The sequence below is a fragment of the Portunus trituberculatus genome, chromosome 33 (genome assembly GCF_017591435.1).
Source record: "Portunus trituberculatus isolate SZX2019 chromosome 33, ASM1759143v1, whole genome shotgun sequence".
In the NCBI taxonomy this organism is placed as follows: Eukaryota; Metazoa; Arthropoda; class Malacostraca; order Decapoda; family Portunidae; genus Portunus; species Portunus trituberculatus.
In genome coordinates this window covers 2,751,185-2,767,121 of record NC_059287.1, presented here as the reverse complement: position 1 = coordinate 2,767,121, position 15,937 = coordinate 2,751,185, and the positions used below count along the sequence as shown (strand labels likewise).

At 39.8% G+C, this 15,937-nt stretch overlaps 1 protein-coding gene across 1 annotated transcript; it reads left to right on the top strand.

The window, feature by feature from the left end:
• Positions 1 to 5,987: 5,987 nt before the first annotated feature.
• Positions 5,988 to 14,013, top strand: LOC123512191 (pollen-specific leucine-rich repeat extensin-like protein 3). The gene is made up of 4 exons (XM_045268434.1): positions 5,988 to 5,999; positions 6,505 to 6,537; positions 9,328 to 9,507; positions 11,591 to 14,013. Exons 1-4 carry the CDS (start codon positions 5,988 to 5,990, stop codon positions 12,122 to 12,124), a joined length of 759 nt encoding a protein of 252 aa, XP_045124369.1. The 3' UTR covers positions 12,125 to 14,013.
• The last annotated feature ends 1,924 nt before the right edge of the window (positions 14,014 to 15,937 follow it).

Below are 15,937 nucleotides of genomic sequence, written 5' to 3'. Positions count from 1 at the left end.
CACACACACACACACACACACACACACACACACACACACACACACACACACACACACACACACACACACACACACACACACACACACACACACACACACACACACACACACACACACACACACACACACACGAAGGGAAAACCAACTAAATAGAAAGAAAACCTAAAAAAAATATATAAATCCATTAACACAAAACAAAGAAGCACCAGAGAGAGAGAGAGAGAGAGAGAGAGAGAGAGAGAGAGAGAGAGAGAGAGAGAGAGAGAGATAGTACTGCGTTAAGCGGGCAACCACCCTCAACCACCCGTACCACATCCGCACAACCCCAGTCACGGGAGATGCATCCGTCACTCCATCACCCAACGAGCCCCAGACACCACACAGTTTCTCAAGACATCAAGCTTCACAATACAGTAGTTGGTCAGTTCATTAGTCAATATATCTTAAGCATTGCAGAAGTAAGGGCCAGCGATTACGTGACACTAAGACTGTACATTGGTGAGTAGTTACGAGTCTATATATTTCTCAATTCATTAGACAAAATATCGCCTTGTGTATTGCAGTAGTAGTGATATTTAATGATACGTGAAAGTGAGGAGGTAAAAGTAATGTTTCTCTACGTAGGAATTACAAGTACATTATTATTTCTTACGTTGAATAAATTAGTCCATCTCTCTATTAAGGATTATTGCACAGAAGAGGCAGTGTATAGTGAAAAGTGAAGCTTACAAGATTAATAAGAATTTTCACTAGGATATTTTGATGAGGAATAGGAGAAAAGTAAGTGTAGATTACTATGAAGAGAAGAACAAGTAGTAGTAGTAGTAGTAGTAGTAGTAGTAGTAGTAGTAGTAGTAGTAGTAGTAGTAGTAGTAGTAGTAGTAGTAGTAGTAGTAGTAGTAGTAGTGGTGGTGGTGGTGGTGGTGGTGGTGGTGGTGGTGGTGGTGGTGGTAGTAGTAGTAGTAGTAGTAGTAGTAGTAGTAGTAGGAGGAGGAGGAGGAGGAGGAGGAGGAGGAGGAGGAGGAGGAGGAGGAAGAGAAAGAGGAGGAGAAGGAGGAGGCGACCAGAACAAGGAAGAGAAGGAGGAGGAAGAGAAAGAGGAAGAGAACGAGGAGGAGGAGGAGCGGAACAAGAAAACTAGATAAAAGACAGCAGATTCATTTTTCCCACCTGAACACACAAGGGAGGCAAAGAAAGGATGAATAATGGACGAAGGAAGAGATAGCTTTTTGTCACTGAAGACTAAAAGGGGACGAAGGAAGCCAGGAAGACAGAGAAACACTTACGAAACACATACTTCTATACTTTCTGCTACACTTATAATACCGAATGAAGGAAGGAGAGAAGGAAGGAAGGAAGAGGAGAATGATTAAAAAGAAAACTCTTGATACGATACAATACTTAACCTCTTCAGTACCATGACACGTTTCCATATTCATTCTGCTTACTATTTGATGATTTTACACAGCTTCACCAACTCAAGTGGGGATTAAAATAGTGAAGACTGTGGACTATTAATCTTCTGACCTCCATAGACTTTTTTTTAATGTCAATAAAATCGTCTAATCACACCCAAAACTCATGGTAAAAAATGCGTCCCAGTACCGGAGGGGTTAAAATGCGTACCTTAAATATAAAACACTAATAGTTTACACTTATGATAACGAAGAAGAAATGAGGGAGAGATAGGATGATACGAAAAAGAAGCTCGTATGAGTAACTTATGAAAAACGAAGATATTACACTTATAAAAGCACAAGAAGAGGAACAACCAGCGAGAGAACAAATCAAAACAAAAGCAACACACAAGGAATAAAGAAGCAAGGAGTAAATGGGAGAATAAATCAAAACAAAAGCAGAAGGAATAAAAAAAGAAGGAAGAGACGAAAGAATTCAAAACAAAAGCAGAATAATAAAAAACAAGGAGTAAACGAGAGAACAAATCAAAATAAAAGCAAAACAAAGAACTAAGAAAGAAATATAGAAGACAGAACAATTCAAAACAAAAGCAACACAAGGAATAAAAGAAACAAGAAATAGACGAGAGGATAATTTCAAAACAAAACCACCTCGGAATTCTTGTCACGTGTTACTCCAGTACCTGTCACACCAAAATTCTCTGCGGCGTGTTGAAAGTGACGAGGGGTGTTGTGAAGTGTTGCGGAGTGTTGTGGAGTGTTGCAGGTCCTTCTAACGCCTCTCTAACCCCTTCATCCGCTCCTACCCGCCCTGCAGCTGACGTGCGGAAAGCGCCTCGCCTACAGTCATCTGCTTAGCTTCTGGCCACGCTGTGCTTAGATGCAGTGGGCAGTCTTGCGCCACGTACGGTAAAAGTGTTAATGCTGACGCTGTACCGTGCTGTAACGTGCTATGAGGCGGTTATGTATGTGTGTGTGTGTGTGTGTGTGTGTGTGTGTGTGTGTGTGTGTGTGTGTGTGTGTGTGTGTGTAAGTGTGTTTCACGTGGTTAGGTACGAATTCTAAGTAGGTTTCTCTTCTTGTTTTTCTTCTTCTCTTTCTCTTTCCTCTTCCTCTTCCTCGTGCTGGCTTAACGAGTTAATTATGCGTGATGGTTAATTAATGCCAGGCAGGTAAGTAAGAAAGTTTGTTATGTTTAACACACACACACACACACACACACACACACACACACACACACACACACACACACACACACACACAGCCTGATGAAGATACACACCTAATATTCAAAGTATGCCTACCCCAGAAAAAGTAAAGAAAATGAAAACAAAAAGATAATTCAAATAACATAAAAGATCAATAGTAGAACAAGAACACGTGAAATGAGTAACCAAGTCGCTGATTTACAAACCTACTGCTTTACCTTGCCTTGCGTTAATTAGTTCACCTGATACTCATATACCTGCAATGTGAGGTCCGGCCACACACTTAAGTCCATTATTTAAGAGGAAGAGACGCAAGCACGCATGAAGCAACACCACCACCACCATCACCACCACAGCTACCAGCACCACCACCACCACCACCACCAGTACAAACAACAACAACCGTGACCTCATTGTTAGTTCCTCAAGACCTTGCTGCGAGGATTCTGGTTAGCTAAGAGGACACCGCCAAGGGTCGCACGTGTCCGCCCACTCAATGGCCCCCCAAAGGAAAGTAATGGTAATGGGTGTGTACCGTATTCTTATGAGTTTCGTTGTCATACGCGTGTACCTTAGATTACACAGGCTGGGGTGACAGTAGTGGTTCTGGAAGGTAGTTATTTAAGTGTTTGTTTTATTCTTGCGATAGATGTCCGATGAATTAGTGTGTTTAACCCCTTCAGTACGTCATGCTCGTGTGTATCTTATATTACACAGGCTGGGGTGATGGTGGTGGTTCTGAGAGGTAGTTATTTATTTATTTATTTTATTCTTGCGATAGATGTCCGATGGTTTAGTGCCTTTAACCCCTTCAGTACTGGGACGCATTTTTACCTAATCCTCCTCAGTACTGGGACATTTTTACTTTGAGATTTGCGTAGGATTAGATCATTTCATTTGCATCAGGAAAGGAGATTAGAGATTTGCGTACAATTAGATCATTTATTTACATCAGGAAGGGTGTATGGAGGTCAGAAGATTGATGTCCACAGTTTTCACTATTTCAATCCTCCACATGAGTTTCTGAAGCTGTATAAAATCACCAAATAGTAAGCAGAATGAATATGGAAATGCTCCGTGGTATTGAAGAGGTTAAATTTACTCGGTTTTTCAAGAGTGTTTTTATGATTCAAGTGAAAGCGAAGCAAGAATTCTACACATGGGGGTTATTAGGGTTTTCAATGGATGTTCTTTTATGAGTCAAATGGCAGTATAGCAATGGTTCTATATCTTTAAGGACTCATTCGGTTTACTGGCATTTTCAAGTGTGTTCTTTTATGATTCCTGTGATAATTTGTTGAGGATTTTGTATCTCAAACAGGGTCTATTCGAAGTTACAGCTTTTTTTCAATTTTTTATAATTTTGGTGATACATTTACAAGAATTCCGCATATTTTAAACAACGTCTGGTGAAAGTTGCTGCAGTTGTCAAGAGAGTTTTCATGATTCTTGCAATAAATCAATAAGAGTGTTTTTTTTTTTTTTAAGCAATGATTGGCGCTGGTCTAGGGATACAAAAATAATTAAAAGAAAAAAAACAAACATTCGCTGAGGTCCCAGTATACTTGAAAGAGCAAAGGGATTATTGAAAACTGGAGAAGTGTGTTTGTATTCTGCATCTTTATCATTAACAATCCTAATATGCGAGAGTTAATTAATAGAAAGGAAGGCAACTTAGTAACAACGAGAGAAGGAAAGAGGAACAAGATACTGCAAAGAAAAAAGAAAGAATGATTAGTTTATATAAGAGGAAGAAGACAAAATAATGCAAGAGAAGAAGACAACTTAGCAAAAACGAAAGGAGAGAAGAAAAAGATACTGCAAAGAAAATAAAAAGCAAAACACATTAAAAAGGAAAGAACGAGCAGTTTATAGAAGGCAATTTGGTAACAACGAGAGAGAGAGAGAGAGAGAGAGAGAGAGAGAGAGAGAGAGAGAGAGAGAGAGAGAGAGAGAGAGAGAAGAAAACAAAAATAATAATGATAATAATAACAACAACAACAACAACAACAACAAAGAAGGAAGGAAAAGAAGGAAGAAGACAAGACGTGGAGACAGTGAGGTAACAGTGATGACAGACGGAGAAGAGGAAGAGAAAGAAGACAGAGACGAGATTATAAACGTAAAAAGGAAAGGATGACCAGTTTATATGTGAAGAAATATAGACGAGAATAAGACCGATAGAAAGACACGAGGTAGGTCGAAGAAAGGAAAGATAAGAGGAGTGAAGAAGCTTGAGACAGTGGTATAGGAAGAGGATCTGCGCATGAGACAGAAATTCATATACAGAAACGCCATGACATGTTTCCAAGGCCACAGAGACGACTTACACGGCTTTCAAGACAGTTTCTTCTTAACATGATCTAGAAATTTTGCCATTCCATCACCAGAACCATAAAAATACCCTTGAAAACTAGCGTCTTTGGAAACTAGTAATGGTGAGAGGACAAAGCGTTTCAAAATACAGGCCACCTAATGAATGAAAAGCTGGTGAGTATCAGTTACTTTATAGGAGGAGGAGGAAGAGGAGGAGGAGGAGGAGGAGGAGGAGGAGGAGGAGGAGGAGGAGGAGGAGGTGGAGAAGAATGAGGAGGAGGAGGAGGAGGAGGAGGAGGAGGAGGACGAGGACGAGGAAGAGTAATTAATCTGAGCACAACATCTGATTTAGAGTAAAGGGAGAAGAAATGATGAGAGAGTTAGAGAGACGAGAGACGAAAGTAGAGGAAGATGAAGTAGAGAATGAAGGAGACAGAAGAGTAATGTAATAAAACTGAAGGATAAAGATGGAAGAATAATCCTCCTGGAACCTGGGAAGAGAAGAAGAGAAAAGAAAGAAGAAAGAAAGAAGGCAAAATAAAGCAAGAGAAGGAGGCAACTTGGTAACAACGAGAGGAAGAAAGAGAAGAAGAGAGAAAGAAGAAAACAATAGCAAAGAAAAGAGAAGAAGAAGAAGACAAGACAAGACAGTGAGGTAGCAGTGATGAGAGGGAAGAGGAAGAGGAAGAAGACACAAAACCCTGAGATGAGATAAGAGGAAGAGAGCAAGCACACACACACACACACACACACACACACACACACACACACACACACACACACACACACACAGAGAGAGAGAGAGAGAGAGAGAGAGAGAGAGAGAGAGAGAGAGAGAGAAGAGGCAGCGTTACTAAGGCCACAGAAGAGGCAGCTTAGCAGTTTTAAGAGAAAGTGATGCCTAACCACGCCCTTGCTGGGGGTCTAGCGGCGGTCGGGGATGGGAGGGAGGGGAGCGATTCACGGAGCTTGGAGCGGGGAAGGCGGTAAGCAGGGGACAGCCTTTATAAGCAGCGGCGCCCACACCACTTCATCACTCGCCATCATGCTTCAACAGGTGGGTGGACAGTTTAGCGCTCGCCAGGTACTCAGAGTTAGAGGCAAAGGAAGGCTATCTGGCACATCCTTCCTTATTCACTATTCAATTATGGCACATCCTTTCTTCTACAGTTATCTCTGAACCTGCCTGCTTCTCTATTTCCATCTTCCTACGACTTGACTTCTTTTAAGAGGGAGGTTTCAAGACATTTGTCCCAGATTTTTATCTTTAAGGGAACTGGCATTCAAGTGGGTCTTTTTTTTTTTTTTTATCCTTTGTAGTCCTTGGCCAGCTTCCCCTCTTGCATAAAAAGAAGATTGTAAAGTTTGTTCTTCTTTTATGTCTTCTTTCTTGTAGATGGTTATAAGGACACCATACATTGCTTTAGTGTTGTGAGTTGTTACTTATTGCAGTGGAAAGGTAACTCATTCACTGCCACTTGACTCACCACTCTATTGCAAACCTCTCTGGGACATTCATTTATTAGATATGCTGTCCTTTTAACCTCCTCTCCTTCTCTCAGATGTCGCAAGGATTTTTCCCAGATTTTAGTGCTGTGAGTTGTTGCATGTGGCAGTGAAAGGATTGATACCAGAAAAGTGTTCACAGTGTACTATAACCCTAATCAAGTGGTGCTATTGAACCCTTCAGTACTGAGACGCATTTTTACCTTCAGATTTGTGTACGATTAGATCATTTTATCTACATTAGTAAGGGTCTATGGAGGTCAGAAGATTAATGGCCAGAGTCTTCACTACTTTATTCCCCACATAAGTTTCTGAAGCTGTATAAAATCACCAAATAGTAAGCAGAATGAATACGAAAAAGCGGCAAGGTACTGAAGAGATTAATATCCAAACACCAGGTAGAGCTCAAAATCTAACAGTTACCGGCATAGTTATTATCATGTAGCTCTTAATGAAAAAAAAATGAATATATCATTGTTGAGTGTGTTACAATTACAATCACGTGCTGCTTACTCCTGATAAACATATGCAAGGGTTTCATCAAAAGACACTTAGATACAAAGGTGCGTGTTACATATTTCAAAAGACACTTAGATACTCGTGTTCCTTTGAAAAGCCCACATGGTATAAATAAAAGAAAAAAAAGTGCGTGTTCCATATTTCAAAAGTCACTTAGATACAAAGGTGCTGTGTTACATATATATTCATTTTCTAAACCCTTTCAATACTGAGACGCATTTTTACCTTGATGTTTTGGGTATCATTAGATTATTTTATTTACATTAGTAAGGGTCAATGGAGGTCAAAAGAGTAATGGTCAGTCTTCACTATCTTAACCCCCACGTATGTTTCTGAAGCTGTAAACAATCGCCAGAGAGTAAGAAGATTGAATATGAAAACACGTCATGGTATTGAAGGAGTTAGGCAGAAACGTGTTCATGCTATACATTTATAAAGAACAATTACGCTTCACCACGGATGAAGATTTACGAGGGTTACTTCTTTATACCTGAACACCAGATGGCATTCCTAAAAACGTCATTATAGAAAAAATATATATACGTACACAGTGTACACTATAAACACCAGGTACTCTTTTATAAACATTTCTTTAGGTGTAAGTGCGAGGGAGTCACTTTTGTATCTAATCAAACAGTGCACTTTTCTGGTGTCAGTCCTTTCACTGCCACATGCAACAACTCACAGCACTAAAGTCTGGGGAAAATCCTTCAAGTAAAAGCAAAGATAAAATGTTCACACTACAGGTGAGGATAAGTGAAGGCGTGCATGAGTTACTGATGAAAATATCCAGTTAACCCTTCCACTGCTCAACAAGTCTTTTCCCTTCAATTGTCAAGACATTTCACACAATACTTTTACGCTAAACTTCCATAAATGTCTTTGTAACGTAAAAAGGTAAGATTAATGAAGAGGTTAAAAGAAAATAGACATATGTATGGATGAGGATGATGGGTACAAGCAGATAGGCGTGTATAATATAGAGACTGCCACGTGTATGCCTAGCAGCTTCTTCCTTTATTTTTTCTAATACTTTGTCTTCTGTACCTCTACACAAACCATTTTAACAGCGATAGGAGGGTTAATAGGGAACGAATATGGCAGTAAAAGTGTTAAATGTAAAATAATCTTATAGAGATGGCGTGTGGTGGGTACTAATGAATATATTTAAATGACAGGTGGTGCTACTGAAAGCCTCCCTACTGAAATATGTATTGGAAGCGACGAGATATTTAACAAAGTAACGAGATAGTAATATTGTTAAACACTTGGTCATTATGAAGATGAGTCTCTAAACTAGTGTGTAGGTGGGAAGGGGTACTAACTGATATATCTAAATGTCAGTTGGTGCTATTGAAAATCTCCCTATTGAAATAAGTATTAGAAGTGTTGAAGTATTTAACACACAAAGTAATGAGATAGTAATTTGTTAAGCGCTTGGCTACATAAAGAAAAGCATGTAAACTAGTGAATAACTGAATATATCTAGATGTCATGTAGCGCTATTGAAAATCTCCTTACTGAAATAAGTATTGGAAGTGTTAAGGTATTTAACACACAAAGTAATGAGATAGTAATTTGCTAAGCACTTGGTTACATAAAGAAAAGGCTCTAAACTAATGTGTAGGGAGTACTAATTGATATATTTAGACGCTATGTGGTGCTTTTGAAAACCTCCCCATTGAAACAAGTATTGAAAGTGGCGAGGTATTTAACACACAAAGTAATGAGATGGTAATGTTGTGACGCACTTGGTTACTCTTAAGGAAAGTGTCTAAACTAATGAATAAATTAACAAGTTGGTGAAAACAAAAGCTAAACCTACTCTCACCTAACTTCTCGCTGACCGAAATGTGCGAAAGCTTTCTAGTGGACGGGTTTACTGCTTAGCTAATTGGTACTCTGAATCTTTAAATGGAGTAACTTCTGTGAAACACATTAACGGAGAAAGCCGCAGCTGCCGCAGATCAGCGTACTGTTGTCATTATCATTATTTAATCTCTTCTGTACCATGCGCCTTTCCATATTCATTTTGGTTATCATTCGGTGATTTCATACAGCTTCAGGAACTTATGTGGGGATTAAAATAGTGAAGACTCTGGCCATTAATCCTCTGACCTCCATAGACCCTTCCTAATGTAAATAAAATCGTCTAATTATACCCAAAAAACATCAAGGTAAAAATGCGTTCCAGTACTGAAGGGGTTAAAAGAAAATAGACAAATGTATGGCTGAAGATGATGGGTAGAAAGAGATGGGCAAGTATCATATAGGCCTGGCAGCTTCTTATATCTTCCTTTTTTTTCTTGTCCTTATCTACTAACCTAACCTAACCTAACAACATCTTTCCCCACTGCCAGATTTCCGTGTGCGCTATCCTGGCCGCCGTGACAGGGGGTGCGGCAGCCTTCCTAGCCTTCCCTGACTCCCGCCACCCTCCCGCACTCTACCACGCCCCACCAGCCCCTTACCACCCACCCCCAGCGCCCTACCACCCACCTCCTGCACCTTACCATCCTCCCGAACCTCACTACCCTGATGTAAGTATGGTCCGTATTTAGAAACGCTTTGGTCTCTCACCATGACTGTTTTCCAAGGCCACAGAGATGATTAGCCGGGTTTTCAAGAGTGCTTTTCCAGTTAATAATGTAGAAATCTTGTCAATCTATCTCTAGAATCGTAAAAACATCTTAAAAATCTCGTGTACATCTAAATAAAGCCTCGTGAAATAGTGGAGGTGAGGCACAGAAGAATTCGAGGCTAAGGTGTAGTTTATGATAGGTGGTTGTAAATAGCGTAGTTTATTAGTATGTGGTTCTCAGGAGGATTATTTTATTGTTTTCTCCTTTTCCTCTTCTCCTTTCCTTCCTCCTACTCTTTCTTCTTCTTCTTCTTCTCTCCTCCTCCTCCTCCTCCTCCTCCTCCTCCTTTTGTTTATTTCATCTCCCGAAAAATATGAAATGGAATCCGAATCCTTATCTCTTTTTTTTTCTATTTTGTTACTTTATAAGACTCTCTCTCTCTCTCTCTCTCTCTCTCTCTCTCTCTCTCTCTCTCTCTCTCTCTCTCTCTCTCTCTCTCTCTCTCTGATTCGTATTCTCAAACGCTTCACTGTTCCATCTCCATTACTTCTGACTCGTTGCAGTGGAAGTTCTTGGGGGATTTCATCGCTGTTTTCATGACTTTATCGATAGCTAACAAAGAATTAGCTTAGTTTGTGCTAATATTCCAGAAAACATTCAGGTAGAAACAACGCATCTCTCTAATTATGATGGCGCGAAAAAAAGAAGTGACAAAATACAAAAGGTAAAGAAAATACCAAAGGATGAGTGTTTCCCGCGTATACACCACTTTTCCTACAGCCAGTACACCCAGTGAAAGGCAACACTTAACCCGGTAACAAGGCCCTCACATCCCTACACCCATCACACACGCATGCACTTTCCCCGTCTGGCGTTATGGCTGTGGTTACTTGGGGTGAATTTCCTTGCATCACTCACCGCCTCGTTAACAGCTTAGCGCCGCCACAAAACCGCCGCGGGCCTCCCATACACACACATGCCGAGGCGAGGGTTTTCAGCACTGCAGGCGGTTAGAGGAGAGGCGAGTTGGTTGGGAATAGACAGTGGGATTGAGTGGGAGGAAAACAAGGATGTATTAGTGGAAGAAAAGAAAAGGTGAAGCTGAAATTGAGAGGGAGAAGGCTAAAGATTGAAGTAGTGAAGCAGCGTTAGGAAGGAAGGAGGAAGAACCAGTGAAGAAGGCAATGATGGTACCAGTTACGGGGAAGAGTGTGGGTAGACAGAGAATAGTGATGGAAAGACGTGCTGTAGTGTGACATGTATGAACTTTGACTACAAGAAGAGAATGTAATGAGTAGAAACAGATGTGAAAAAATTTATTTGAGAGCTGACCCTATGAAACTCTGGGGATAATGTACGAAGAAGAAAAGAAACACTAGGTTCAGTTTCTTAGTGATGTGTTCAGAAACGCTTTGCTCTCTCACCACGAGTATTTCCAAAGGCCACAGAGATGATTACCCAGGTTTTCAAGACTGTTTCTCCATTCAAAAACGTAGAAATCTTGTTAATCTGTCACTGAAATTATAAAAACACCCTTAAAACTCCCATTACTTCAGAATCAAGAGTCCAATTTCCACAGCCATGCTAGGCTTATATCTTACATTCCAGCGTCTGATTATTCCAGCACTGTATAAGGAAAGGAAAGGAGACTACGGGAGGATTGACCCAATGACGCAATGATGGGTGTGTTTACTTTCAATCTTGTGTTCCCTTTCGAAAGTGGCATGCATCTTCAAAGGGAGCTCTCTCTCTCTCTCTCTCTCTCTCTCTCTCTCTCTCTCTCTCTCTCTCTCTCTCTCTCTCTCTCTCTCTCTCTCTGGTCAGAAACACTCTAAAAGGTAATAATAATAATAATAATAATAATAATAATAATAATAATAATAATAAATTCCTGTCTTTCTCTCCTCCCACAATTTGTTCTCTTTGGAAAACGGCATCTTCAGAGAGTGTTTCCTTCTTCCTCCTCCTCCTCTTCTTCTTCTTCTTCTTCTTCTTTTTGTTAGAGCCCTTTTAATACAAATCCCCGTCCTTCCCTCCCCAGGTGCCGCCAAAGTACGAGTACACCTATGACGTGAACGACGACTACCGCAAGGTGAAGTTTGACAAGACAGAGAGCCGCGATGGGTACAAGACCGCCGGCTCCTACTCTGTGCACCTTCCTGACGGCCGTAAGCAAATTGTCACTTATGCGGACTCTGGCGACGGGCTTGAGGCTGAGGTGAAGTACGAGGGAGACATCGTAGTGGATCCTTACCACCCCCCTAAGCCCGTTCACCCAGCTCATCCCCCTCCCTCCTACCCCAGACACCCATATTTCCCCCCAGTGTACCACCCACAGCCCGCCGCCGCCGCTGTACAGGCTGCTCCAGAGTCCGAGGCCCCTGTTGAGATCGCCGCTGTTGAGGAAGAAGACGCCGCCCCTGTGAAGATACAAGAGGAGCCTGAAGAGGAGGAGGAGGAGGTGGAGGAGGCAGTGGAGGAGGAGCCAGTGGTGGAGGAGACTAGCGCAGTGGAGGAGGAGGAGCAGCCAGTAGTGGAGATCGGTGAAGTCACTACTCTACCGCCTCAGGAATAGATACAAGGGCAAGCTGCTGGTGTACTCGTCTCTCACAAGTCACAAGTCATCGTTAATTTCTCAGGTCATTGAAATAGTCTCGGTCCGTAATCTGTTTCTTCTTCTCTTCTTCCCCTTCAGTTCAACAGCAATTAGTCTATCCCGCACTGTTTACTCTCCTCCCTCGCATGTCAGTCTTTTTCTTCTTCAGTATTGGCAGTAACATACTTTTCAGTGCTGCCTTTAAGAGTCCAATCAGTCCAGCCTTCCATTACTGGCAACTCTTCTTTCCGTAAGGTTGTTGTTGTTTTTTTGGGTAATCGTGTTGTTACAGTGTTTTAAATCAGTCAGTCAATTTTCTCCCTCTTTAATAGTATCGATAAATTACTTTCTGACTCTATTAAAACAATCAATCAAATCTTTTATCTCGTAATAGCCGACAACGCCTCTTTATTTTTTTCTTTCCTTTATTACGGCGCCATTTAGCAATCAGATATTTTTTTCTTCAGTTGCAGTCATAACTTTACTTTCTACGTTGTCTTCAAAATCCCAGCCAGTGAGTCAGTCCTGATGGTACTAGATGACACTGGCTTTACTTGCACCACGCTTTAAATTCTCAAAAACGTATTAACACTCACGGAATTCATAAGCGCTTAATCTTTTCTTCAGTTGTTGGCATAAACTTTTACTTTCTACACCTTCTTCATATTCCAGTTTATCAATCTTCTGTCGACAATAACTAGCAGCCATACTCGGTGCACTTTTCAAAGCCACACTACTTGTACAACCAAACAACTTCATCACAGTCTCAAGCGCCAGCAATTACTCAAGTGTTGGTCCTTCGCTTGGTGTTCCCATTGTTATGAGTCGTAAAAGGCTTCCTAGTTCTCAGGTGTGGTGATACACGGTCAAGGATCTATAACAGGTGTTCTTTCCCTCCCATCTGCTTTAATAACTCACTGCCCACCTCGACATATCCTCTTACTTGTCTCTCCCGCACAGGACTCAACACAGCCGTCTCAACAACCGTCACCCTCTGAAACAAACGAGTTACTTTTTCATTGTCTTGGATTTTTGTTTAAACTAATCTCTCGTCACGTGGCGCACCCGTTCTCATAGTCATAATGTGGTGGCATGAAAATTCGTCTTCACCTTTGTTTTGTTTTTTTTTGTTTTGTTTTTGGTTAAGAAAAGTAAATGAAATTGGTTCCTTTTCATGTAGACTTCCGAAAAAAAAAATGTGCAATTTGTTTACGAAAGTGACGGTGAGAAATGTTCGTCTCCCTCTCAGTAAGTGGTCTAAATATTCACTTTAATCTTTCTGCTCTCTATATGAACATTAAGAGAAATTCATTTTCTTTTTTCATACAGATTCCCCGAAAAAGAAAAAAATATTCAGGCAGTCTGCTTATGATATATATTTCTCAGTGAGTGACCTAAAAATTAGCCTTGACTTTCCTGCTTTTGATACGAAAAATTAAATCAAATAAGCTTCTTTTTCACAAGGATCTCCCCCAAAAAAAGAAAGAAAAAGAAAAAAAAATACTTGTGCAATGTGTTCATGAAGCTAATCCTATGAAATATACTTCTCAGTGGCATTTTGTAATATTTCCAGTTTATCTCTTAACCAATTGCTTACTCCACCACTTGTCTCCTGTCAGTGCTTCATGCTGTATGTACTCTTCACTTTGTATGTAAAAAGCTGAAAAATAATTATCGCAATTTTATAATGAAACGAAAAAAAAAATGCATCTTTTCAATATATTCTACTTTCCTCTCTTCATTGACTTTTTGCTTTACTGAGTGTTTCTTGCTATTTCCTCCTGTGTTGTATGTATTCCTCAATGTTTGTAAAAAGAAAGTACTGTATCATAATGTCGCAGTTTTATAAAGAAATATCATTATAAAAAGTGTTTTGGTACCACCACCAACAACAACAACGGCAACAATGACAACAACAACAAATGTAACAATAGTAGTAGTAGTAGTAGCAGTAGTGCAAAGTAGTAGTAGTAGTAGTAGTAGTAGTAGTAGTAGTAGAAGTAGAAGTAGAAGTAGTAGTAGTAGTAGTAGTAGTAGTAGTAGTAAAAGAAGAAGAAGAAGAACAAGAACAAGAACAAGAACAAGAAAAAAAAGAAAAAAGAACAAGAACAAGAACAAGAAAAAGACGAACAAGAACAAGAAAAAAAAAGAAAGAAAAAGAAACGAAGTAACAGCAGCAGCAGCAGCAACAACAACAGCATTAACAACAGCAGTATTGTGTTGGTGGAATTGCTGCTCTCATCTCCTCCAGCCTCCACAAACGCACGCACACACACACACACACAAACACACACACACATCTATGAGAGTTCACCTTCAAACTCATAGCGACATTCACACATCAAGAATATTCTCACATTTGACGTCTTTTTCCAACCACATTTCTTTCACTATATTAATTTTCACTCATCTGCATTCGTTTTTCTTTCTTTCTTTTTTTTTTTTTGTGTGTGTGTGAGCGAAGTGTTCATCTCTCCATTTTTTCTCCACTACAGTTGTCTCTTTCCCTTGCCTTCATTCATTTTCCTTTCATTCCATTTTTCACTTCTTTTCCTTAGTTTATTTTATTCCATTTTTACTTCCACACATATTGCTTGCTTCCATCATAATGTCTCTTCGTTTGCTTACATTCAGATTTCAAATACACAGCTTTCAATTCGCTTCATTTCCTCTAGATTTCGAAAGCATGGTTACCCTTCATTTTACTTACTCAGATTTCAAATGCACAACTTTCATTCCCTCTCATCAAGTTCATTATAGCACTATCATCCCTTCAGTGCTTTTCTTTTCACCTCCAGCGGCAAGTTATATTTTCCTCAGTACTATTCGATTTTCACTCAGTCATTTTGCAAGATATCGTGAAAAATATGGGTAGATTTCTGTTAAAAAGTGGGAGTAGGAGCAAGAAGCGATTTGTTCGAGTTTACGAGGTGTTATGTAAACGTAGATTCAAGATATCTTTCAGCTCTTCTAATTACTATTTTGTTGTTGGTGTTGTTTTTTTTTTCCGCGATACATGTCTATGAATGATACCGGTTACATTTAAGTTTACGGATAATGTTTGCTGCGTTTCAGTAAGTCTGCGGGAATTGCGCATCGTGTTTCATTAAGTCTATGGTCTATTCTCATGGTGCTTTAAACAGTCTATGGAGAATGCTTACCAGTTTTATGAAGCATCACGAGAATGTTTACTGCACCACATATTGATATTATACCTTTATGTGCAAACCTGTCGATGAAACATGAAACTTGAATAAAACTTGAATAAAATTAAAATGTACCAAAGAAATATACTGAATATTGCACAAGGAAATTAATAAACAGACTAGAATAATCTTATGAGTAACTAAAAACAGAAAAATAAAGACAAATAAGAAGTATGCAATTAAAAGTTCAACAAAATTATATTTAAAATCATTCCACTCCTTCCTGGTCAGTGGAAGTAAAAGATCATCTCACAAAAAAAAAAAAAGGAGAAAAGAAGGAAAAATAAAGATGAAAAGATTCCACACTCCCACCACCTGTCACCTTCACACAGCCACTCATAAGAAGCACATGCAACGTAACATATTCCAGAAATATATACCCCATGTACTTGTAAGTGTATCTTTAAGTACTGATGATGAGGTCGCTGTGCGACTGATACAGGATAACCTAGATGGGCCCTGGTGGCCCTTTGTTATCCTATTATTTATGTTATGTTATGTTATGTTATTAATGAGACACATACTACTTCAGCACCCATATAATGAAATGTATAAATCCATCACAAAATTCCTCTACCTAAATATG

Coding starts and splice junctions, on each gene's coding strand:
- LOC123512191 (XM_045268434.1), top strand. Junction 6,538..9,327: donor TTTTCCCAGATTTTAGTGCT/GTGAGTTGTTGC, acceptor CCCCACTGCCAG/ATTTCCGTGTGCGCTATCCT. Junction 9,508..11,590: donor CCGAACCTCACTACCCTGAT/GTAAGTATGGTC, acceptor TTCCCTCCCCAG/GTGCCGCCAAAGTACGAGTA.